This window comes from Triticum aestivum, chromosome 4D (assembly GCF_018294505.1).
Source record: "Triticum aestivum cultivar Chinese Spring chromosome 4D, IWGSC CS RefSeq v2.1, whole genome shotgun sequence".
Taxonomy (NCBI): Eukaryota; Viridiplantae; Streptophyta; class Magnoliopsida; order Poales; family Poaceae; genus Triticum; species Triticum aestivum.
In genome coordinates, this window is record NC_057805.1 from 130,819,579 (window position 1) to 130,843,511 (window position 23,933).

The 23,933-nt window shown below is 46.3% G+C and overlaps 1 protein-coding gene across 7 annotated transcripts; it reads right to left on the minus strand.

Annotated features, from left to right (window-relative positions):
* Positions 1-7,421: 7,421 nt before the first annotated feature.
* LOC780697 (splicing factor U2af large subunit B-like) lies at positions 7,422-12,975 on the minus strand. Of its 7 annotated transcripts, none has more exons than NR_190224.1 (12): positions 12,770-12,877; positions 11,760-12,016; positions 11,422-11,523; positions 10,634-10,710; positions 9,640-9,868; positions 9,489-9,553; positions 9,319-9,360; positions 9,187-9,261; positions 8,422-9,042; positions 8,168-8,303; positions 7,874-7,941; positions 7,422-7,789 (listed from the first exon to the last, which is right to left on the minus strand). NR_190224.1 is itself a non-coding variant. In XM_044518601.1 (12 exons), the coding sequence occupies exons 1-12, from the start codon at positions 12,827-12,829 to the stop codon at positions 7,646-7,648; spliced, it is 1,716 nt and encodes a 571-aa protein (XP_044374536.1). In that variant the 5' UTR covers positions 12,830-12,975; the 3' UTR covers positions 7,476-7,645. The 7 variants fall into 7 exon arrangements, 6 of the variants coding, with proteins under 6 accessions (NP_001414957.1, XP_044374536.1, XP_044374534.1 ...); XM_044518601.1 differs by having other exon boundaries at positions 7,476-7,789; positions 9,187-9,246; positions 9,785-9,868; positions 12,770-12,975; XM_044518599.1 differs by having other exon boundaries at positions 7,476-7,789; positions 9,785-9,868; positions 12,770-12,975.
* Positions 12,976-23,933: the final 10,958 nt, after the last annotated feature.

Below are 23,933 nucleotides of genomic sequence, written 5' to 3' on the forward strand. Positions count from 1 at the left end.
TGCTTTTAATGTTTTGAACAGAAAATACTTTGATAATTTTAGTTTCATAGATTCTATATAATTTTAGTTTCAATAATACTACAGGTTTATAAAAGTTTTTTAGTTGATTCCTTTAGTACTGATTCTAAGGTTGTTATCGGGGAGGGGGTTATATCGACAACGACGACATACATACATGGGAAAATAATGTTATCAGGGAGGGGTTATATCGACCCCCCCCCCTCGTGTTGAAGTTATCGGGAGGGGGTAAAAAATAAACTACGGACAATCTGTTTCGAGATATCAGGGTTTCATACGGAAACTCGTCTGTTACAACAGGCATTTCAAATGAACTACGAAAAGGTTGAAAGTTGGCATGGTATCATCATAATAGTTGTGGAGAGAAAGTCTTCACTTTTTCTTCGCTTGTGTCCTTTGCTTATTGCGCCGTAACTATGGATAATCTTCATCGTTTATCAGGATGCTTGGGTCAGCCTTGACTTTGAAGGGAGGAATTTCATGAAACTTTTCATAATCTTCGGACATGTCTGTCTTGCCCTCCACTCGCACGATGTCCCTTTTTCCTGAAAGAACTATGTGGCTCTTTGGCTCATCGTATGATGTATTCGCTTCCTTATCTTTTCTTTTTCTCGGTTTGGTAGACATGTCCTTCACATAGATAACCCGTGCCACATCATTGGCTAGGACGAACGGTTCGCCGGTGTACCCAAGATTGTTCAGATCCACTATTGTCATTCTGTACTGTGAGTCTACCTGTACCCCGCCTCCTGACAGATTGACCCATTTGCACTTAAACAAAGGGACCTTAAAATCATGTCCGTAGTCAAGTTCCCATATGTCCACTATGTAACCATAATATGTGTCCTTTCCCCTCTTGGTTGCTGCATCAAAGCGGACACCGCTGTTTTGGTTGGTGCTTTGATCTTAGGCGATCGTGTAAAATGTATTTCCATTTATCTCGTATCCTTTGTAAGTCAATACAGTCGAAGATGGTCCCCTAGACAGCGAGTACAGCTCATCACAAACAGTGTTGTCACCTTTGAGACGTGTTTCCAACCAACTGCTGAAAGTCCTGATGTGTTCACATGTAATCCAGTCGTCACACTGCTCCGGGTGTTTGGAGCGCAGACAGTTCTTGTGTTCATCGACATACGGGGTCACCAAGGTAGAGTTCTGTAGGACTGTGTAGTGTGCTTGAGACCAAGAATGCCCGTCCCTGCATATTATTGAGTCCCCTCCAAGCGTGCCCTTTCCAGTCAGTCTCCCCTCATACCACGATTTAGGGAGACCTATCTTCTTAAGGCCAGGAATGAAGTCAACACAAAACCCAATGACATCCTCTGTTTGATGGCCCATGGAGATGCTTCCTTCTGGCCTAGCGCGGTTACGGACATATTTCTTTAGGACTCCCATGAACCTCTCAAAGGGGTACATATTGTGTAGAAATACGGGGCCCAGAATGACAATCTCGTCGACTAGATGAACTAGGACGTGCGTCATGATATTGAAGAAGGATGGTGGGAACACCAGCTCGAAACTGACAAGACATTGCACCACATCATTCCTTAGCCTTGGTATGATTTCTAGATCGATCACCTTCTGAGAGATTGCATTGAGAAATGCACATAGCTTCACAATGGCTAATCGGACGTTTTCCGGTAGAAGCCCCCTCAATGCAACCGGAAGCAGTTGCATCATAATCACGTGGCAGTCATGAGACTTTAGGTTCTGGAAGTTTTTCTCTGGCATATTTATTATTTCCTTTATATTCGACGAGAAGCCAGTCGGGACCTTCATACTGAGCAGGCATTCAAAGAAGATTTCCTTCTCTTCTTTGGTAAGAGCATAGCTGGCAGGACCTTCATACTGCTTTGGAGGCATGTCGTCTTTTTCATGCAAACGTTGCAGGTCCTCCCGTGCCTCAGCTGTATCTTTTGTCTTCCCATACACACCCAAGAAGCCTAGCAGGTTCACACAAAGGTTCTTCGTCACGTGCATCACGTCGATTGAAGAGCGGACCTCTAGGTCTTTCTAGTAGGGTAGGTCCCAAAATATAGATTTCTTCTTCCACATGGGTGCGCGTCCCTCAGCGTCATTCGGAATAGCTAGTCCGCCGGGACCCTTTCCAAAGATTACGTGTAAATCATTGACCATAGCAAGTACGTGATCACCGGTACGCATGGCGGGCTTCTTCCAGTGATCTCCCTCGCCTTTGAAATGCTTGCCTTTTTTCGACATTGATGGTTGGTCGGAAGAAATTGACGATGGCCCAGGTACACATTCTTCCTGCATTTGTCCAGGTATATCGGTGTCAGCTAAACAGTGCGTGCATGCGTGGTATCCCTTGTTTGTCTGTCCTGAAAGGTTAGTGAGAGCGGGCCAATCGTTGATGGTTACAAACAGCAACACGTGCAGGTTAAATTCCTCATGTTTGTGCTCATCCCACACACGTACACCGTTTCCATTCCACAGCTGTAAAAGTTCTTCAACTAATGGCCTTAGGTACACATCAATGTTGTTGCCGGGTTGCTTAGGGCCTTGGGTGAGAACTGGCATCATAATGAACTTCCGCTTCATGCACATCCAAGGAGGAAGGTTATACATACATAGAGTCACGGGCCACGTGCTGTGATTGCTGCTCTGCTCCCCGAAAGGATTAATGCCATCCGCGCTTAAACCAAACCATACGTTCCTTGGGTCACCTGCAAACTCAGCCCAGTACTGTCTCTCAATTTTTCTCCACTGCGACCCATCAGCGGGTGCTCTCAACTTCTCGTCTTTCTTACGGCCCTCACTATGCCATCGCATCAACTTGGCATGCTCTTTGTTTCTGAACAGTCGTTTCAAACATGGTATTATAGGAGCATACCACATCACCTTCGCATGAACCCTCTTCCTGCGGGGCTCGCCGTCAACATCACCAGGGTCATCTCGTCTGATCTTATAACGCAATGCACCGCATACCGGGCATGCGTTCAAATCCTCGTACGCACCGCGGTAGAGGATGCAGTCATTAGGGCATGCATGTATCTTCTGCACCTCCAATCCTAGAGGGCATACGACCTTCTTTGCTGCGTACGTACTATCGGGCAATTCGTTACCCTTTGGAAGCTTCTTCTTCAATATTTTCAGTAGCTTCTCAAATCCTTTGTTAGGCACATCATTCTCTGCCTTCCACTGCAGCAATTCCAGTATGGTACCGAGCTTTGTGTTGCCATCTTCGCAATTGGGGTACAACCCTTTTTTGTGATCCTCTAACATGCGATCGAACTTCAGCTTCTCCTTTTGACTTTCGCATTGTGTCCTTGCATCGACAATGACCCGGCGGAGATCATCATCATCGGGCACATCGTCTTGTTCCTCTTGATCTTCAGCAGCTTCCCCCATTGCAGCATCACCATATTCAGGGGGCACATAGTTGTCATCGTCCTCTTCTTCTTCGTTGTCTTTCATCATAACCCCTATTTCTCCGTGCCTCGTCCAAACATTATAGTGTGGCATGAAACCCTTGTAAAGCAGGTGGGTGTGAAGGATTTTCCGGTCAGAGTAAGACTTCGTATTCCCACATTTAGGGCATGGACAACACATAAAACCATTCTGCTTGTTTGCCTCGGCCACTTCGAGAAAATTATGCACGCCCTTAATGTACTCGGAGGTGTGTCTGTCACCGTACATCCATTGCCGGTTCACATGCGTGCATTATATATAATTATGTGTGTCAAAAGTAAGAAAATTAGACAAGTATCTATCTAAAGTAAGAAATTTTTTTTCTTTCAGAAAGAAGATAAGAATAAGAGGCTCACCACGGTGGTGCCGGCGACGAGATCGGCGCGGGCGATCAACGGCGGTGAAGACGGGGACGGGGCGTGACGGACCGCTAAACCAAGACAAATCTCGGGAAAAATGGAGCTCGGAGGTCGAGCTTCGAGAGAAGAAAGCTTAACTAGTGTGGCTCGGGCATTTCATCGAACACCTCATGTGCATAGGAGGTGAGCTAGAGCACCCAAATGCCCTCCCCTCGCCGGCCAGAAAAAACAGAGCACTGTGGAGTGTGTAAGTGCATCTAGTGCCCTTTAGTGATTTTGGTGTATTGAAGACTTATAGGTTAAGGGACTAATGTGTTTATGAGTGTACACAGGTCTATAAGTCTATGAGGAGTTTGATATTTACAGAGAAAGTCGACCCCTAAAAATGAAGTTTTTCAACTGAAGACTTTGGATTTCTGAAGACTTTGAAAGTGAAGAAATTGGTGTGACCTTTGAAGACTTGGTATTCATTTGAGGAACATGAAGCATGAAGACTTTTGTTTTCGTAGTTTTATTTTCTCTTTCTTGAGTCATAGGAAACACCGTACTGTTAAAGGGGGTCGAGAAAATACTAAGGAAAAATTTCCATGTGATGCTCAACTCAAAATCCTACACCTACCAATCCCTTCGAGTGAAGCCATTGGAAATCTCATACAGTTCGGTCATATTCTTCAGTGACAGAGACGAAGTTCTTCTGGTCTCTGGGGAATTTGTTCTGACTGAGGAGTTAGGAATTCGCCAGTGAGGATTGCCTACACAGTGAGGAACATGATAGCCCTAAGGAATTTGATACTCAAATTTCCGACCGTTGCTGTGCTATGCGTCAGCTGTCCCAAAATATCTACCCACCTAACGGTCATATCATTGAAGGGCATTTATGTCTTATCATGACGGGCTGCTCCCTAGGCTATAAATAGCCGCCCCCTATAACCACTAGCTGGTTGGCTGCTCCGAGAGAAACTCACACTTGTCAATTGAGAGCATCCCATCCTCCGAGGACTTTGAGCGAAATCATCAAGTGAGGAAAACCCAAACCCAAACACCTACAAACCCCAAGTGATTGAGCATCACTGAAGAGATTGATCCTGCGTGGATCCGACGCTTGTTACCTTTGAAGACTGTGCTTCTTCCAGACGGTTAGGCGTCATGGTCTAGAGCATCCAAGAGGAAATTGTGGATAGCCGAGTGTCCGAGTTTGTGAAGGTTTGGAAGTCACCTGAAGACTTACCACGAGTGATTGGGCGAGGTCTGTGTGACCTTAGCTCAAGGAGAATACGGTGAGGACTGTGTGTCCTCAGGTTTAAATACCTAGCCGCTCCAACCAGATGTACAACTGAGACAGCAGTTGGAACTGGTCTACCAAATTATTGTCTTCACCAAGCTTACTGGTTCTATTTCCTCAACTCTTTCATTTCCTCATTACTGTGTTGTATGCTTGTTCATATCTGTGTTTGAAGACTTTGACTGAAGACTTTCTCAATTTCCTCAGTCTGTTTGTCTTCATCCTGTGCTATCCTGTGTTTACGCTTTCTGTACTCTGTACTTGTCTTCATTTCATCATAATGACTATGCTTGTGTTCTGCTATTGAGTACTTATTCCGCTGCAAGTAATTCTTCGCTAAGGAATTTCCTCACCCACAAATTTCTCAGTGAAGAATTCATAAAAATCGCCTATTCACCCCCCTCTAGTCGATATAACACACTTTCAGAGTGCTCTGCCACGGCGATGGGGTATATATAGGCAACTTATTTGTCCCGGTTCGTGGCTGGAACCGGGACTACAGCTCCCCCTTCTGTCCTGGTTCGAGTCACAAACCGGGACCAATTACTGTGGGCCAGGAGCGCGGCCCATTGGTCCCGGTTCGTGCCTAGAACCAGGACAAATGGGTCCAGACGAACCGGGACCAATGCCCACAAGGCCCCGGCCGGCCCCCGGGCTCATGAACCGGGACGAATGGCCCCCATGGGTCCCGGTTCGTGCAGAACCGGGACTAATGGGCTGGCCAGGCCCGAACCAAAGCCCTGTTTTCTACTAGTGGCCGGTCCTGGGAGGATAGCCGAGCTCCCTGTCGGAGCTGACCTGCTGCGGATGCACTAGCCGGGCTCCTTCTCCACCACTCCGGATCGTTTCCAGCGGTGGCGTCGCGTCCAGCGTAAGCTCGCACGCTTGTCCGCGCCGTCACCGCATCAAGCGTGCACCAGAAGGGCCCAGCTTGCCACCGAGAGAACCTCCGAGGCTGGCCTGTGTTGGGTCCTTGTTCCCCCTACGTCAGGCTAGGAGTCTGAGGTCAATGGCAGCAATGTGCAAGGGCACAGATGCGCTGGATGTTGCCACTAATGTGGGATGCTCAGGGTCAAGGGGCGGTGTGCCCGGAAAAGGGAGAAGGTGTGCCATGAAGCAGCGGCCGGCGACGAGGATGCCCGTGCCTGGATCCTGGCGAAGCGGCAAGCCCGGACCACCCGTGATCTCGCGGTGGAGCAAACCCGGACCGTCCGTGCCCTCGCTGGCCTTTCCCCCCAAAGAGGAGGATCTGAACATGTTCAGCGCCGTGTCCAACAGAGTTCAGCTCCGGCGCCGAGCAGATTCGCCTCAGCCCCTATCGCGTCTTCGACCGCTACTTTCGCGACCACGAGGACAAGGGCAAGGGCGGCCGTTGGTGATGAACTAGACTATCTATATCTATCTATATAGTGTTAGTTTAGTTATTATTGTGGTGAAGTAGTAGAACATGTCATCATTTTGGTAGTCTCTTGTGGTATGTAGAGCTCCCCTATGCTATGTCCGAACTATGTGAACCATGTGCAATGGAAGTACATGTGTTAAAATCTACGTTGCATGCTTTTGTATATAGATTTAAGGGCGATGCAGATGTGGATTTAAGGGGGCTGCGTACATGAACAAATGAGGTTTACATTATGAGGTTTACATTAAGAAGATCGAGATGACGTGCACATCGCTGCCAACTGAGCTCTTCCACGAGATCTTTCACCGCCGGCGCCTGCAAGCCGTGACGGCGCACCGTCATGGTGCCTCCGGCCCCGAGCTAGGCGAGCAGCGCCCAGTGGATGTTTGACTAGCCAATCTTCACGCCCAGTGTTAAGCCAGTCCAATTGGATCAGACAAAGTTTAGATCCAAAACCTTTTGGATGATATAGATGGTCCCAGATTTTTCTCATTGTTGGGTGTGCATGCACACATAGTGATCGACTCCACAATTAGACCTCTTACAATGCAAGCATCATAAGGCATCTAAGTAAAAAGATGTTGGATTTTAAGGATGTGAAATAAGATTCTAGTATGATTTAATATGATACGACATCATAGCATGTCAACAAAAAAAGTGATATAAGAAATACTCTCCGTCCGGAATTAACTGTCAGTGAAATGAGTGAATCTAGAGGGAGGTAGTAAATAACAACCACAACTTATTGGGATTCTACAAATGATATGATCTAGACGGAGGTAGTAGATAACAACCACAACTTATTGGGTTTCTACTTCTGTAGTAATGTAATTATAGGATCTTACTTACCATGCCAAGTTGTTCAAGATGACTCTTTTGAGCCATTTGCAGAGTAAAGCTAAAGGTAAAGTTACTGGCTAATAATCTTTCAAGGGCGCTAAATGAAGAGAATGGCATACCCTGGCACCTCTAACGCCAGTCAAGATTAAGGGACAAGACCAATAGATCATCTTTAGGCAATCTATCTTCCAATATTAATAACTGGCGGTTCTGCATAAATCCAGGGCTACAAGAAAGCTCGACTAGAAGGGAAAACGTTGCTGTAACTCGAACAAACTACACAAAGCACTATTGTCATTGGAAAAGAGAGATAATTTATGCTGCCGCGTCATAGTCCTCATCAGCAAACTTGTTCTCGGGGTAGAAGACCGCAACAACTGGGTTTCCACCGAATTTCCTTCCGTGCATCGCCGTCTTTGCTTTGGTGGAACCATCAACATCTGCATACTCTAAGAACACCTGCAATGGGATGCTCGTGCATCACAAAGCTTTTCTCTGACAGAATTATTCTGCGGAATTTGAACCTCACTAAACAGTGCTCACCTTTCCAACTCCAGAAACTGGCTCTCCACTCGGATGAGGACGTGGGATGACAACTTTCACCAAGTTACCTGATGGATGCATGCATCAAACAAAGTATTAGGAATGACTAACAGAATCAGCTAAAAGAAAAGCAGAAGTATAGATCAAGGCAGAATGACAGGGAGCCCGACATGGCAGGCTGATGAAAACATACGCATAACAAAAAGAAACCTCAAGAGTCCAGCAGCAGATCAGAAAGCTGAATGTATGCTTCAAAGAGGAGGAAATAGCAGGTGAGAAGTTGACGGAACTTACCATATTTCCCAGCTTCCAACCTCATGTCCTCCATAATGTCCTCATATTCTTCATCATCTTTTAATTCATCAGCAGTAACTACCTGGGTCAGGCATACAACCTTTGTAGGGAGCGCTCCAACTTGATACACAAGTTTCTATACAAAAACCACATTCTGAGTCAGAATCCAAGAACAATTGCAGACATACTATGTAATTTGGTACAAGAGGATAATTATTTGGCCACAGGAAAACAATTAAATAGTTGGGCTATACCTGTAACTGCACCTGTTGCTGTGCCTGCAACAGGATATTTTCCTGCTCTGGTCTAGGTTGGGCTGAGCCCTGGTTTGCTCGTCTGACCGTAAGAGTTTTGTCTCCCATCTTGATACCATTTAGAGCAGCGCAGGCTATGTCAGTGACATTGAGGTCCTGGTAGACACAGAACGCATAGCCCTTTGAGTTACCAGTTTCCCTATCTTTCACAAGATCAAATCCTCGAAGAGGCCCAAATGATTCAAGCAGCTCCCGAACTTGAGCCTCTGTGAAGTAATAGGGGAGACCACCCACAAAAATACGGTCCGGGCCTTCTAACCCTCCGGCTGAACCTGGTGTTAGGCCAACCGCAGCAAGATTCAAATTGGAGCTTGGCTGGCTTGGGCCCAGGGCAGCTGCCAGAGAAGGGTTATAGTCTGTTGGTCTTCTAACCTTCACTGGTGCACCTTCAAACAAAATGCCATCCAGTGCCATTGCATTGCTTGCTTCCTCCACAGACCTCATCTCCACAAAAGCGAATTTCTTGTCATGGTTTATGTACACATTAAGAACAGCATCACCTGGACCAGCAGTGTTTCCTCCAATAGCAGCCATGACTTGATTAAAGTATATTGCAACAGACTGCACAAAAGGAAACCAATGTAACCAAGAATTGCACAATTGTATGCAATCAGCATGCACACATGCATGCTTGTTTTTTACTGTGGATTTATGGGGGTTTGGGCAATGGGCAGTAAAATAAGTGATTCAAGTATATATATAGACCTGTTCATTAGCAGATGGGGGAAGGCCACCGACATAAACACGCCGAGCATGCCGAGTAGCCTGAGGAAAAATATGCTGGCAAATTGTTTATCAACACCCACAGTAAATTATAAACAAAACAAAAAGGCATACCTGTTGAGTCATGGCTTGTGGCTGCATGACGAGGGGATTGAACTGTTTTAAACAAATAGATTTGATTACAAACCAGAAATGAGTGCATTTATAGAATGAAAATAACAAAAACGTAACTGAGGCAAAAGGTTCATTCGACAGCAAGACCTTAAACCATCAAGAATAATCACCTGTCCAACAGCAAAAGGGAGCATGTTCGGGAACATTCCAGGAATAGAAGAGCCCGGTAACTGACCTGCAATGTACCAATAAATTTCTAGTAGGAAGCATAAACAATTAGCACAAAAGAGTATTCCTCTTGTAAACCTGATTACTTCTCACCATCAGTCTGGATCTCAAATGGATCCAGCTGTGCAGTATTTCATGTCAAAGAACAAACAACAAGTGTGGAAGGATAAATGTAATAGTCATGAAGCTAGCAATCTGTAATACTTGCTAGCTGAAGATGGACAAGGCGATATCAAACCGGAGCACTGATTCCTCTTGTACATTAAAGCTACAGTAGGCTGTGCATCCATCGGCGGCAGTGGGGCAAGTGACCCAAGATTGCCTTCTTACCATACACATACACAAAACAGACAAACAACAAAAGAACAAAAGCAGAAAGTTTTGCTCAGTTTTCAGTTGCCAAGTAATAATAAAACGGAAACATACAACTTATTTGCATCAGAAGATACTATCACACTTATAAGGCCATCTCGACTGGATGGGTATTTAAGAGGTGCTTACGTAGAGAAAGCATCTGTTGACTGGTACTTTCTCCCACCTCTAATACCAGCATCTTCCAACATCTCATATGGTGTTGTCACTAGAACAAACTAATCTTTTTTACCCTCTCGCCTTATTGGTGCAGTTCTAGGTAGATTCCACGAAGCATCTTCAACTCTTTAGAGTGTTTGTATTGTAGTTACAGATGCATGTAAAGGTGCTTGGTGATATGGCATCTCCAAGAATATATCTACAGTGAAAATGCTCTAGACAAAGGATATAAAAGCATCAGATGCTCAATGATATCCAACAGCACTAAGTTTCAAAATCAGCATTAGAATGGTGATAAGCTAAGAGGCTATGGTAATTGTAGTAATAAAGTACCACATCCGGTTGTTCATAGTGCAGTAGTACATTGTGGTGGAAATAAATGGCTGGGTAGGTGATCCAGCAATGGCTAGAATTTATTCATTCCAAACATGCAAATGAACAGCATTTACCCTAGTTTCAAGACAAGAACATCTGTTCTGTAATTACAATAAGTCCCAATTGAAATCAACAAAACTGAAGAACGGAAAGAAGAAAAACTTGGTTGATGAGAGCATACTTGGGGTTGGAATGGCAGGGAACTGAGGAAGTACGGATTGTGCTGTTGGTCCCAGGTCGAATCCACTGACTCGCTTGCTGCTTCAACACAATTGGTATTAGTAGTACTAATGAGATATTAAAATTAAATGATGGAAGAACTGAAAACTGCATGAGACAACTAATTGTAGTACTGAGTGCTGAGTGGTACATGCACAGTGAAGGTATTAGTTGCTATAATGTAATACTTACTCAATTTAATAATATAAATAATCTTACAATTCATTTCAAAAAGTTTGACTTAGTGCATGTTTTTGTTCCTTTGATTGCTCATGCTCAGACAGGATTGTTCTAGAAGCATAGAGCAAACAGGTCTGCACTGTAGCCATGAACCCATTTATGTGCAAGCATTGCACTGTATTGACATTACATAAAGATCTATAGACGCGGTGTGGCACAATCCAGTGCAACCGCCGGAGTTAGTCCAACGGCCAAGGCCGCTTGGATTTGCCGCTTCTTCGCCATTGGATATTCAAAGGTACTGGCAGACTATATGGTAGTGCAGATATAGATGTAACGGAGAAAAATAATCATCTCTTGATTAAAATACTTAGCTAGAAAACTCAAATGTGCATTGACATGGCTCAAAAGGACAGAACACAAATCAATAATGAATCATACAACATACAGAGAAAACATCATAAATGATATATGTTTAATAGCAAATTGACTTGCCATGAGGGGAAAACTAGTGTAAAGTATGTACACAATTCAAATTATGATTCCTGAATGAACTTCATCACGTCCTACCTTTTTGAATGAGATCGAGATCTGTGATCATCCCTGCCCCTTGAACGAGACCGTGAACGAGAGCGATGCCTGCGATATCCATCTCTCTCGCGGTCCCTTCTCCTGTGTGTTGTTACAAACATACATTAGATATTATCTTTTACACGGCATTTAAGAAAAAAATGTGCATTTTGGAAATCACGATCACCATGAATAAGACATGTTAGGTTAACATTTGCACTGGCAATCATATTCAAAGATCAATAATTCTAACACAAGTCACATGACCATAAGAGCCATCATTGCAACAAAACAAATTATTAGGTGCATATGGAACACAAATGCATTAATAGCTATACCTTTCAGAATCACGGCTTCTGTGACGATCATGATCATCAGGACGGTCTCGGTGCTCCCTTTTGTCACGGTGATGCCTTTGGTGACGATCCCGATCCTTGTCCCTGTCCCGATCCTTGTCTAGATCCCTGTCCCGACCCCGATCTCTGTCTCTTCCTCTATCTCTGTCACGGTCCCTATGGCGCTCCTTATCCTTGTCTTTTTCTCTGTCTCTATCCCTGGATTTTGACAATCCCTCTTCACGCGTATGTGTATCACCCTGGAGATGGAATGCTATTAGTTTGAGTACCCATATAGAGAATAGAGACACAAGCCAGGCACTATAACTAGAGCATCTGAAAAGGAGAACATAAACAAGACATCCAGAAGATCAATGGCCCGGTGCCAGTGTATCCATGCACACAGGATTTTGGTTAAAGTCTCAATGACCAGGTTGCTTTTGGCTAACGCTAACCTATATTGGACGGCTGCATCAACCAACAGGTGTATGCTAAAGTAACTCTATAGATGCACACCTATATCAACAGAGCCGCCCTAGTCACACAAGCAGTTCCAGCTCATATTGTAAGTCTATGGTACATGAAAGCAACTCTATTACTGATGCCCCGAAAATCAAATCAACCAACCCAGAAATCAAAACAAAAACACTTGCTTCTACACGCCAAATTCGACATCCCCCGCCAACACTAACCAAACGGCAAATAAACGAACTAATCTACCACAGAAAGCTAGATCAATCAAAACGCGCCAGCCCGGTAGTTCGTTCCACCGGCTCCTCCCGCGACACTGCCACATCTAGATCGAACCCGACGGACTCGGGAAACTCCCCCGGGCTGTTGAATTAACGCTAGACCAGATCAAACGAGCACAAGACGCGTAAGCTCTTGGAAACTAAAGGTACAAGTACTGCTAAGCACCCATGAATCGAGCGGGACGGAGGGTCGCGCCGCCCCACGAAGCAGGTATGGTGCGGAGATGGGAACCCATGACAGCAGGGAGATCAGGTGGTTACCTCGGGGCGGACGGCCTCGCTGACGTAGTCGTCGCCGCCGCCGCCGTTGTCGTCGGCCATCTCGCGTCGAGGGGGTCTGGAGGGGCAGGGTTTGGGGATCCGGCGTCCAGGGTCAGGGGGTGGTTTTTTGGGTCTCTGGCCTGGTCGCCAATCTTAAAGCAGACCTGCCGGTGCACGCTCCCGTCTTCTGTCGGTCCGGTCTGATCTTGCAGCACCTGGACTGAAAGTACGGATGTAAGCGGATTATAGATTTTTTATAAAGAGAATATATATTAATATCACGGAGATACCAATTGTAAACGAATTAGATGGGATCGGGTGATGCTTTTCCCATATCCTTAACCATATGTTTTTTTGTTGTATTTGAAGCCAGCGGATAATTTGTATATGGATTGTTTTGAAAAGAAAATGAAGCGGAGTCGGACTGGAAATGGACTTTGACGCGATTATATTTCACTCTTTCCGCAGGCGCATCAAGTTTCATTAATAAAAAAATATCAAAAAGTCAGACTATTGAGTTTAATACTTATTTGCAGGAATGTCGATTACTCAGACATCAGAGAAATCTGTAAGAGAGTATTGTGGTTCATTCTTGGACTCAAGATCTCTCATAGTCTATCCTATCAATTATGTCACTGAGTATTCAATTGACTGCGATCTAATTCATGAAGTCAAGAAACATGTCTTTATAGACTAAAGAGGAAGACCTTCAAGCACATCTTATGTTTTTTATACTTCGTCTGGGACTTTTAAAATCAAAGATGTGTCTCAGGAATTTGTTTTAGTGAGACTTCAAGTTTTTTCTGAAAGATAAGGCAGAAGAATGGAATAGCCGGTTGTCGTATAACATACCAATTGGAAAATGTGTGCAAAGAGATTTATGGCTAAATTCCTCATTGGCTTTAAGATTACGAAGCTCCAAAAAAATCTTACTTCAATTGTTCAAGAATTGGGAGAGAGTTTGTACGTTGCTTGGGAGAGATATTCTAAATTTATGAAATCTTTGCCCTAACTACATTTTTTACTTCATATGTTTTATCATGGAATTAACGATGAATCCAAATCTACTCTTGATTTGAATGCAGGTGGATGGTTCATGGCATTAACTCTTAAAGAAGGAAAAATACTTATCGAAAGAATTGTGATTGCTAAAGAGTAATGGAATTTTGAGGAACCTGTTAGGCATATAGGAAAAGTCTACTACGTTGATCATGAAAAAGTGGATCTATTTAGGATCTATCAGCAGGAAGATGAGCTCAGGGGACAATGAATAAATTTAAGCTTCACCAGGAGGATTTATAATGAAAAGGTTATATCTTATCTCTCTCAAGAGGTGGACAATTTAAGTCATGCCGTGAAAAATATTGATAAACATTCTCGCATGATAGAAACTCAATGCTCACAAATACATGAAACTCAATTTTCAATTATTGCCCAACTTGATAAAGATAGCCTTATTTCTTCTAAATGGATTGGTACTCGGAGTGGTAAAATGACACAAGACCCCAAAGGACCTGAGTGGTATGAAAGAGAACAAGCGTTGAAGAGGGAAGAAAGTCAGAGTCAAACTCAAGAAGATGAAGAAATCTTCCATATCTAAATAGGAACACCCCCACTACCTTATTTTCCTGGCTTCTCGTGCTTCCACGTCACCCTTTTAATCTCCAACCGTTCACATGTGTTCGCTACGTCGGATTCTGCATGAAGTTGCTTCCCTTTTTTGTGGAGATGGGCTGTCTAAGCCAATCGTGGGCTATGGTGGGGAGGAAGTTGAAACTGGAAGCCCATGATAAAGAAAGAAGTAGCATGTGTCCATGGGAATCTCCTCCTATTGTGTGTCTCTTATCGCGGGTATGTGACCTGACCAGTTTCCCAGCCAGCCATTGTCGTTATGGCACTACCTCTTTTGGCGCAACGACGCACCCTCCCCTGGCCAGCTCTTCAGCCAGCCGCCATGCCCGATGCTCACCCTGCCAGCTGCCATTGCTAATTCGTCCTCCGCCATGCCCAGCATTCTCCCGGCCAGCCGATGCGGCTAACCTTTATGTCGCCACGGCCGTCTACCCGCCACCACTAACCCTTACTCGGCGCCGACCCAGACAGCCACCGCCGCTAGGCCTTCCCCGCCTTCTCGCAGGCGCATTAACTCCAGCTTATTTGTTCATCTACCCACTGCCGCTATTATTGTTGCTATTATCTCTAACACCTCCACTATGGAGTGCTTTCCCGGTCCACTAGGTGGCTCACGGATTCATTTCTCCGCTGTGAGTTCCTCCACCTTCCTTTCAGTTTCATTTCCCCCTTTCTAATATATATACTGAAATGATCGATATAGTTGACTAGAGGGGGGGTGAATAGGCAACTAACAATTTTTAGCTATTCTTTACCAAATTAAACTTTGCATCAAAATAGGTTATCTAGATATGCAACTGAGTGAGCAACCTATATGATGCAACGACAACAAGCACGCAAGCAAGTAAGAGAAATAACACAAGTAAACTAGCGAAAGTAAAGGAACAAGATAACCAAGAGTGGAGCCGGTGGAGACGAGGATGTGTTACCGAAGTTCCTTCCTTTTGAAGGGAAGTATGTCTCCGTTGGAGCGGTGTGGAGGCACAATGCTCCCCAAGAAGCCACAAGGGCCACCGTATTCTCCTCACACCCTCACACAATGCGAGATGCCGTGATTCCACTATTGGTGCCCTTGAAGGCGGCGACCGAACCTTTACAAACAAGGTTGGGGCAATCTCCACAACTTAATTGGAGGCTCCCAACGACACCACAAAGCTTCACCACAATGGACTATGGCTTCGCGGTGACCTCAACCGTCTAGGGTGCTCAAACACCCAAGAGTAACAAGATCCGCTAGGGATAAGTGGGGGGAATCAAATTTCTCTTGGTGGAAGTGTAGATCGTGGCCTTCTCAACCAATCCCGAGCAAATCAACAAGTTTGATTGGCTAGGGAGAGAGATCGGGCGAAAATGGAGCTTGGAGCAACAATGGAGCTTTTTGGGGGAAGAGGTAAGTCAACTTTGGGGAAGAAGACCCCTTTATATAGTGGGGGGGAACAAACCAACCGTTACCCCCCCCCTCTGCCCCGAAGAGAGCGGTAGTACCGCTGTGCCAGCGGTACTACCGCTTGCAACAATAAGCGGTACTACCGCCCAAGAGCGCGGTACTACCGCTTGGTCCACAGCGGTACTATCGCGGAGGGAGGGCGGTACTACCGCACAGGAGCGGTACTACGGCCCCCCACAGCCGCGGCTAGTACCGTAAAACCCGACACAAAAAAGGAGCCCTCGAATCGAGGCGGTACTAGCACGAGACCAGAGCGGTACTACGGCTTGGGGCCACCAGCGGTACTACTGCTCTAGAGCGGTACTACCGCGCCCAGAGCGGTACTACCGCTTGTGGCACCCAAGCGGTACTACCGCTCCGTCCCGCGGTACTACCGCTGGGACCAGAGATAGCACACACACGGAGGTACTAGCGGTACTACTGCTCTGGGCGGTACTACCGCTCCGGAGCGGTACTACCGCTTGTACCACCCAAGCGGTACTACCGCTCTGGCCCGCGGTACTACCGCTGGGACCAGAGAGGGCACAAAGAAAGGAGAACCAAGCCCATCATCGAAACGGAAAGGCTCGGAGGGAGGGGCAAAGGAAGTGTACGTGATGATTCCGCCCTAGCCTTTCCAAAACGGACCCCCTCTTGATAGTACGGTGATCCCTATGAAACTAGTCCACCAAACTAATCCGAAAGGACTACACCGTCTTCGCTTTAAGCTCCGAGGGGAGGATATCGTCTCGTGCCCAAAAGAATGAATCTCTGAAAAACACTCAACGCACACGATTAGTCCGCAAAAGCATTGTCATCAATCACCAAAGCATCTTAGGGATAAATATGCCCTTACAATCTCCCCCTTTTTGGTGGATTGATGACAATACGGGATTTGCACAACTGGGAAAAAACAAATGGCATAAGCAAACCCCAAGTCTCTAAAATATAGACGGGCTCCCCTAGATGTGTGCCATCAAGATAGGTGCTTTGAGCTGCACGACACACATACTAGGATCAACACTCCCCCTGTATTTTAGAGACCAACAACCTAAGCGAGAAACAAGATAGCAGGATATATAACATAATGAAGCATATAACTCAAGAGATATCAAATGACTAGAGACAAAGATAAAGATATTATAATGATAGGGTAGCATATGTCTCACACCATATGACGCGAACTGAAGTCTTACTGAACACAAAACCAAGCAAACGCAAGTTCCAAGCAAAGCACAAAGTAACACATAACGAAAGCACAAAGGCAAAGACACACACTCGCGACACAACGACACAAATCCCTAAACTCTCTCCCCCTTTGGCATCGAGACACCAAAAGGGGCAAAGAGCTAACCTACGGCTCCAGGTGAGAGCATGCTGAGGATCTCGATCATCAGGACTCTGCGTGATCATCTGCACTGCCGTCCGCGCCCGGAAACTGCTCGGCATCTGAGTCGGTCCATGGACAGTGCTGCTGGATCCACTCCTCCTCCTCAGTAATCTGACCCTCTGAGCCGCTGGTGACTGTCGCACCCATCTGACGCATCAGCTCCTTGTGTCGTCCTCTTGCCTTCTTCTCAGCCACATGAGTCATGTACTGACCATGAGACTCCATGCAGAACAGCTTCTTCATCTTGTGTTTCAGCTTCTTTGCCCAAGAGGGCTCTGCTGCAGAAGGCTCTGTCCCAGGTGGCACATACTCCTCATCATCAACCCCGGCATCAGCCTCGTCCTCGGTCTCCATGGCAGCAGCAGAAGATGGAGCTCCAGATCTACCCCAATTATCCTTCTTCCTCAGACGCTTGATCTCATGAGAGACCAACTCTCCAGTCTCCAGCTGCTCATCAGGATAGGTACGTCTCCAGGCCCTCTCAATAAGCAACATGATGAACGGACCATAAATTGGGCACTTGCGCTCAGAAACAGCCGCCAAAAGCTCAGACCACATGACATGAGAGATGTCCAGAGACTCACCGGTGTTTGCGTCCTTCTCACGCTGGCAGAAGAGAAGCATGTCCACAAGGTAAGAGTGCACCATGTCCAGATTCCCAATACGAGGGAAGAGAGTCTCGCGGAAGATGCGGTGAAGGATGTCCAAATAGGTAGACAACTCATAGGTTTCCTTCCTGGTCTCAGGGTGGACCTTCCGAGTACAGTAGGGCCAGAGGGCTTGCTTGTGAGTGGAGGTGGTATTCTGGTGAGGACGAAAACCAACTGGAGTCTCAAGCCCTTGATCTTCCACCTCAAGCAGCCCCATGAAGGCCTGCCACTTGACAGCTAGCACCTTTCCATTTGTCATCCAAGTCAGAGTCCTGTCTGCGTCAGTCCCTAGGTGAACAGTGGCAAAGAACTGTGCCAGCAAATCTGCATCAAAGTCCTTGTTGAACTGCATGATCCTGAGAATGTTCAACTGAGAGCACATCTGTAGAGCATCACCAAAGTACTCAGGGTCCTTCTCGATAGCATCCATGTTGATGGAATGAACATTGACAAAGAGATTCTTCTTAGCTTTGATCACATCAAAGTATGTGGAATACTGAAACCGGTTCCAGAACGGGCGGTTGACAAGATTGGGTTCTTGTTCTTCCTCATAGGGGTTGCGCCGACGCTTGTCCCAGAATTCCCTGCTAGACATCTCAGTCACTTTCCTGCCACTTGGCTTTGGTCGGCTGGCAATCTTCTTCGTGCGAGGAGGATTAGCACTTGAGGAAGCACCCCCTGCCGGCTGTGGAGCACTGGAAGAACCACCTGCAGTCTCAGATGAGCGGTACCGCTTCGACGTTGAACGCCCGGGGTTGACACGACGGACTTGCTGCTCAGGATGTTCATCACCTGGAACCAAACACACGGACACAAGAAACAACCAGTAGAAACGATCAAAACCAAATAAACACAACAAAGATGGATCAACATGTGGTAGGAAACAATGGAACTGGGCATCCAGCGGTAGTACCGTGCCTGCTCAGCGGTAGTACCGCTTATCCACATAAGCGGTAGTACCGCTCCGTGGAGCGGTAGTTCCGCTCCAGCGGTAGTACCGTGCCATTGGGCGGTAGTACCGCTCGAGACGGGGCACGGCGGATCCCTACTGCCGTGGTCAGATCCGGCACTACCGGGGATGCCAAATTCAAAAATAAACCTACCAAACATCAATCCAAAGAGTCTAGTTGCCTTCTCCAACCTACTCAAGCCTAGATTTGGCCAAAAATCTAGAGATGCAACTACTATTGCCCCTAAAATGCAAGATTTGAAAACTAGACACGAAGAGAAGAGGAACAGGGGCAATACCGGCATCCATGGCAAGAGGACGAGGTGGGGATCGACTCCACCGAAGGAAATGAAGAGGAATGGTCCGGAGACGGAGGGCCGCCGGAGCCTTCCCGCGGCGAGATGGCGCTGAAGAGAGGAAGAGGAACCAGGGGACGAAGCAAATGGGTATGGGGTGGAGGAAACCACCCCTGCCCACGACTTAACCCCCTGGCCCCGCCCCTCAGCGGTAGTACCGTGGTGAGGGGCGGTAGTACCGCTTAGCCGAATAAGCGGTAGTACCGCTCTGTTGAGCGGTAGTACCGCTCCTTCACAACGGTAGTACCGCCCAGCGCAACACAAACCAGACTCTACACACATGGTGCAAAACGAAAGACGGGAAACAACGGCAAGAAGACCAACAAGAGCACTAGCAAGAGAACAAGAATCACACGCCTCTATACGAGAGGGCGGTGGCCGAGGCCACCTATGTTTGAGTCACTTGGTATGGCACCGCGAAGAATTATCCTTGGGCCCATGACCAAAGCTCGTCTATGAAGCACAAGTACCATCAAAAATGGCTAATGTGAAAGAGTGAGACCAGTTTATGCATTGTGGGGGGAGGGAAAGTTCATTGAGAGAACAACACTCCCCCTACGTCCATGCCTACACCTAGACAAGAAAGCACAATGAATGTGAGGGGTGTGCAAAGATTCAAACCACATTGCTCGAATCAATGATATTTAGCTCATGCCTTAACTCGCGAAATCTTGCTTCATCCAATGGCTTCGTGAAAATATCTGCAAGGTTATCATGAGTGTTGACATAGTTGAGCTCGATCTCCCCTCGCCTAATATGATCCCGGATGAAGTGATACCGAATCTCAATATGCTTTGTCTTGAAGTGTTGCACCGGGTTGAGAGAAATCTTGATAGCACTTTCATTGTCACACCAAAGAGGCACTTTGTCACAAATGACACCGTAATCCTTTAAAGTTTGCCTCATCCATAAAAGTTGTGCACAACAACTTCCGGCCGCCACATACTCCGCTTCGGTGGACGAGAGAGACACACAACTTTGCTTTTTGGAAGACCAACTTACCAAAGAGCAACCAAGAAATTGGCACCCTCCGGAAGTGGACTTCCTATCCACTTTGTCTCCCGCCCAATCGGAGTCCGAAAAACCTACAAGCTTGAAGTTTGCTCCTCTTGGGTACCATAGGCCAAAGTTTGGGGTATGAGCCAAATATCGAAAGATTCGCTTGACCGCCACAAAGTGGCTTTCCTTAGGTGCGGCTTGAAACCGTGCACATATTCCCACACTCAACATGATATCCGGTCTAGATGCACAAAGGTAAAGCAAGGATCCAATCATAGAGCGATATACCTTTTGATCCACCGCTTTACCATTGGGATCAATGTCAAGTTGGCACTTGGTGGGCATTGGAGTGGAAGCCGGCTTGACATCACTTAGCTTGAATCTCTTTAGCATGTATTGAGTGTATTTGGCTTGGTTGATGAAGGTTCCTTCTCTTCTTTGTTTGATTTCGAATCCGAGAAAGAACTTCAACTCTCCCATCATAGACATCTTGAACTTTGAGGTCATGAGAGCGGCAAATTCTTCATTGAAAGCTTTGTTAGGGGAACCAAAAATAATATCATCAACATATAGTTGGCACACAAACAACTCCCCTTTGACCTTCTTAGTAAAAAGAGTGGGGTTGATTTTCCCGATTTCGAATCCACGATCTTGTAACAACTCCGTAAGATGCTCATACCACGCACGTGGGGCTTGTTTAAGGCCATAGAGCGCCTTGTGGAGTTGATACACATGATCGGGGAAATAGGGATCTTCGAACCCGGGGGGTTGTTTGACATATACCAACTCATTTATGGGACCATTAAGAAAGGCACTCTTCACATCCATTTGTTGCAAAGTGAAATTATGATGAGAAGCATAAGCAATCAACAAACGAATAGATTCAAGACGAGCAACGGGGGCAAAGGTTTCACCGTAGTCGATACCCTCGACTTGGGAGTAGCCTTGTGCCACTAGACGAGCCTTGTTGCGAACAATGATTCCATGAGCGTCTTGCTTGTTCTTGAATATCCACTTGGTTCCAATGACATTATGATTCCCGGTTGGCCTTGGCACTAACTTCCACACTTGGTTATGTTCGAAGTTGTTGAGTTCTTCATGCATGGCGTTGAGCCAATCCGGGTCCTCAAGCGCTTCATAAACCTTTTGGGGTTCGACACAAGAAACAAACGCATGATGTTCACAATAGTTTGCTAATTGTCTACAAGTGCTTACCCCCTTTCTTAGGCTTCCAACCACATTCTCCATGAGATGACCTTTGGTGGTGAGCTTGGAAGCGATCTTAGCGGCACGACGCTCCAATTCCTCCTCGGAAGTGAAGTGAGGAGGGGTAACTTGATCATCTTGAGCATCGTCTTGAGCTTGTTCTTGATCTTGAACTAGCTCGAGGGGAAGAACTTGACCTTGGGCATCATTTGGTGGATCACCACCATCTTGAGGTTGATCTTGCCCTTGATCTTGTTCATGAGGTTGAGGGCCTTCACTTTGTTCTTCGGAAGCGTGTGGGTCTTGGGTTGGTGATGGCTCCACTTGAGTGGAGCATTGTCCTTCTCCTTCGGCCACAAGGGGTTCCTCAATGGGTAGGATATAACCAATACCCATTCTTCTTATGGCTTGGGGAGGAATTTCATCACCTACATCACAAGTACCACTTTGCTCCACTTGGGAGCCGTTATTTTCATCAAACTCCACGTTACACGTCTCCTCAATAAGTCCCGTGGACTTATTGAGAACACGGTAAGCATGGGAGTTTGTAGCATAACCAACAAATATGCCCTCATGAGCTCTAGTCTCAAATTTAGACAAACGAACACCTTTCTTGAGAATGAAACACTTACACCCGAACACCCGAAAGTACTTGAGGTTGGGCTTGTTACCGGTGAGGATCTCATATGGAGTCTTGTTCAAGCCTTTGCGAAGATAGAGCCGATTTGAAGCATGACACGCGGTGTTGATGGCTTCGGCCCAAAAGTTGTATGGAGACTTGAATTCCGCCATCATGGTCCTTGCCGCATCCATCAACGTCCGATTCTTCCTCTCCGCAACACCATTTTGTTGAGGGGTGTAAGGTGCGGAATATTGATGCTTGATCCCCTCATCACTGAGAAACTCATCCAAGGTGTAGTTCTTGAACTCGGTGCCGTTGTCACTTCTTATTGTCAAGATCTTTGTATTGTGTTGACGTTGGGCTTCATTTGCAAAGTCAATGACTGTTTGTTGGGTCTCACTCTTCCTCTTGAAGAAATACACCCACGTGTATCTAGAATAATCATCCACAATTACCAAGCAGTACTTTCTACCCCCAAGACTATCAAAGGATGGAGGCCCAAAGAGATCCAAATGAAGGAGCTCCAACGGCCTCTTCGAGTAAATAAGAGTCGTGGGAGGGTGAGCCTTCTCATGAAGCTTTCCTTCGATACAAGCACTGCAAGCACGATCTTTGGCAAAACTAACGTTCGTTAGTCCACGGGCATGGTCCCCCTTGAGAAGACTTTGCAAAGATCTCATATTGACATGGGCTAAACGGCGATGCCACAGCCACCCCACGTCAACTTTAGCCATTAGGCATGTCGCGGTCTTAGTGGGTTGCTCCGGAAAGTTAATCACATAGAGACCGTTCTCGACATGCCCAACAAAGGCTACTTTAAGAGTCTTGCTCCACAAGAGGGCCATGGTATCAATATCAAAGAAGGTGGCAAAGCCCATGATAGCAAGTTGACGAACGGAAAGTAAATTGTATGCAAGGGACTCAACTAGCATGACCTTCTCGATCGTGAGATCATGAGAAATGGCAACTTTGCCGAGTCCCAGTACCTTAGAAGACGAGGCATCACCCCACTCGACATTGGTGGGCATAGATGGATTCTTGTGCACGTCCACCACCAAGTCCTTGCTTCCGGTCATATGATTTGTAGCTCCACTATCGAGCAACCATGATCCCCCACCGGAAGCAAACACCTACAAGAGATCAATGCTTGGTTTTAGGTACCCATTTTGTAATGGGTCCTTTGATGTTAGCAACAAGGGTCTTAGGAACCCCAATAGACCATTCAATGTACTCATGAGGAGAACCAACGAATTTGCCATAAACATGCCCATCACTAGCACGGCATAACACATAAGAAGGATTAAAGTCGCCGGCTTTGTTGGAAGGAGTGGCATTGCTCTTCTTGACACCTCCACCCTTCGCATTGTTCTTCTTCTCCTTGGAAGCACCCTCTCCCTCCTTCACAAAAGTTTGCTTGAGAGGAGGAGGTCGCTTGGTCTTGTCATTCTTCTTCTTGTTCTTGGGATTGGGTGCGAACCCAATCCCCTCCTTGGCCACAACTTCCTTTTGATTGCTCAAGAGGTCGTTGAGGTTCTTCTCACCTTGTATGCATGACATAAGGCCTTTCTCAAGTTGCTCCTTTAGCTTAGCATTCTCCTCAACAAGATGCACATGCTCACAACACGGGTTAGTAGCATTTGCATTATCAATTAACACCATATGAGGAAAGGTGGCTTTCTCCTTTGTTAGCTTCACTTGGAGTTGATCATGAGACTCCTTGAGGCTAGCATGAACACCCTTCAAGACTTTGTGAGCCTTGTCGAGAATGCCAAACTCCTCTTTGAGTCTAGTAAGATCAACCCCAAGTTTTGCCTTCTCGGAGTTTAGCACACGAGACACAACAAGAGCATGATCAAGATCCTTCTTTAACTTAGCATGATCATCGGTGTATGACTCCTCAAGAGCCAAACGAAGACCACACTCTTCGTCAAGAG

Coding starts and splice junctions, on each gene's coding strand:
- LOC780697 (XM_044518598.1), bottom strand. CDS start 12,829: ATGGCCGACGACAACGGCGGCGGCGGCGACGACTACGTCAGCGAGGCC. Junction 9,554..9,784: donor CAAGAGGAATCAGTGCTCCG/GTTTGATATCGC, acceptor GGTACATTGCAG/GTCAGTTACCGGGCTCTTCT. Junction 9,262..9,318: donor CACAAGCCATGACTCAACAG/GTATGCCTTTTT, acceptor ACAATTTGCCAG/CATATTTTTCCTCAGGCTAC.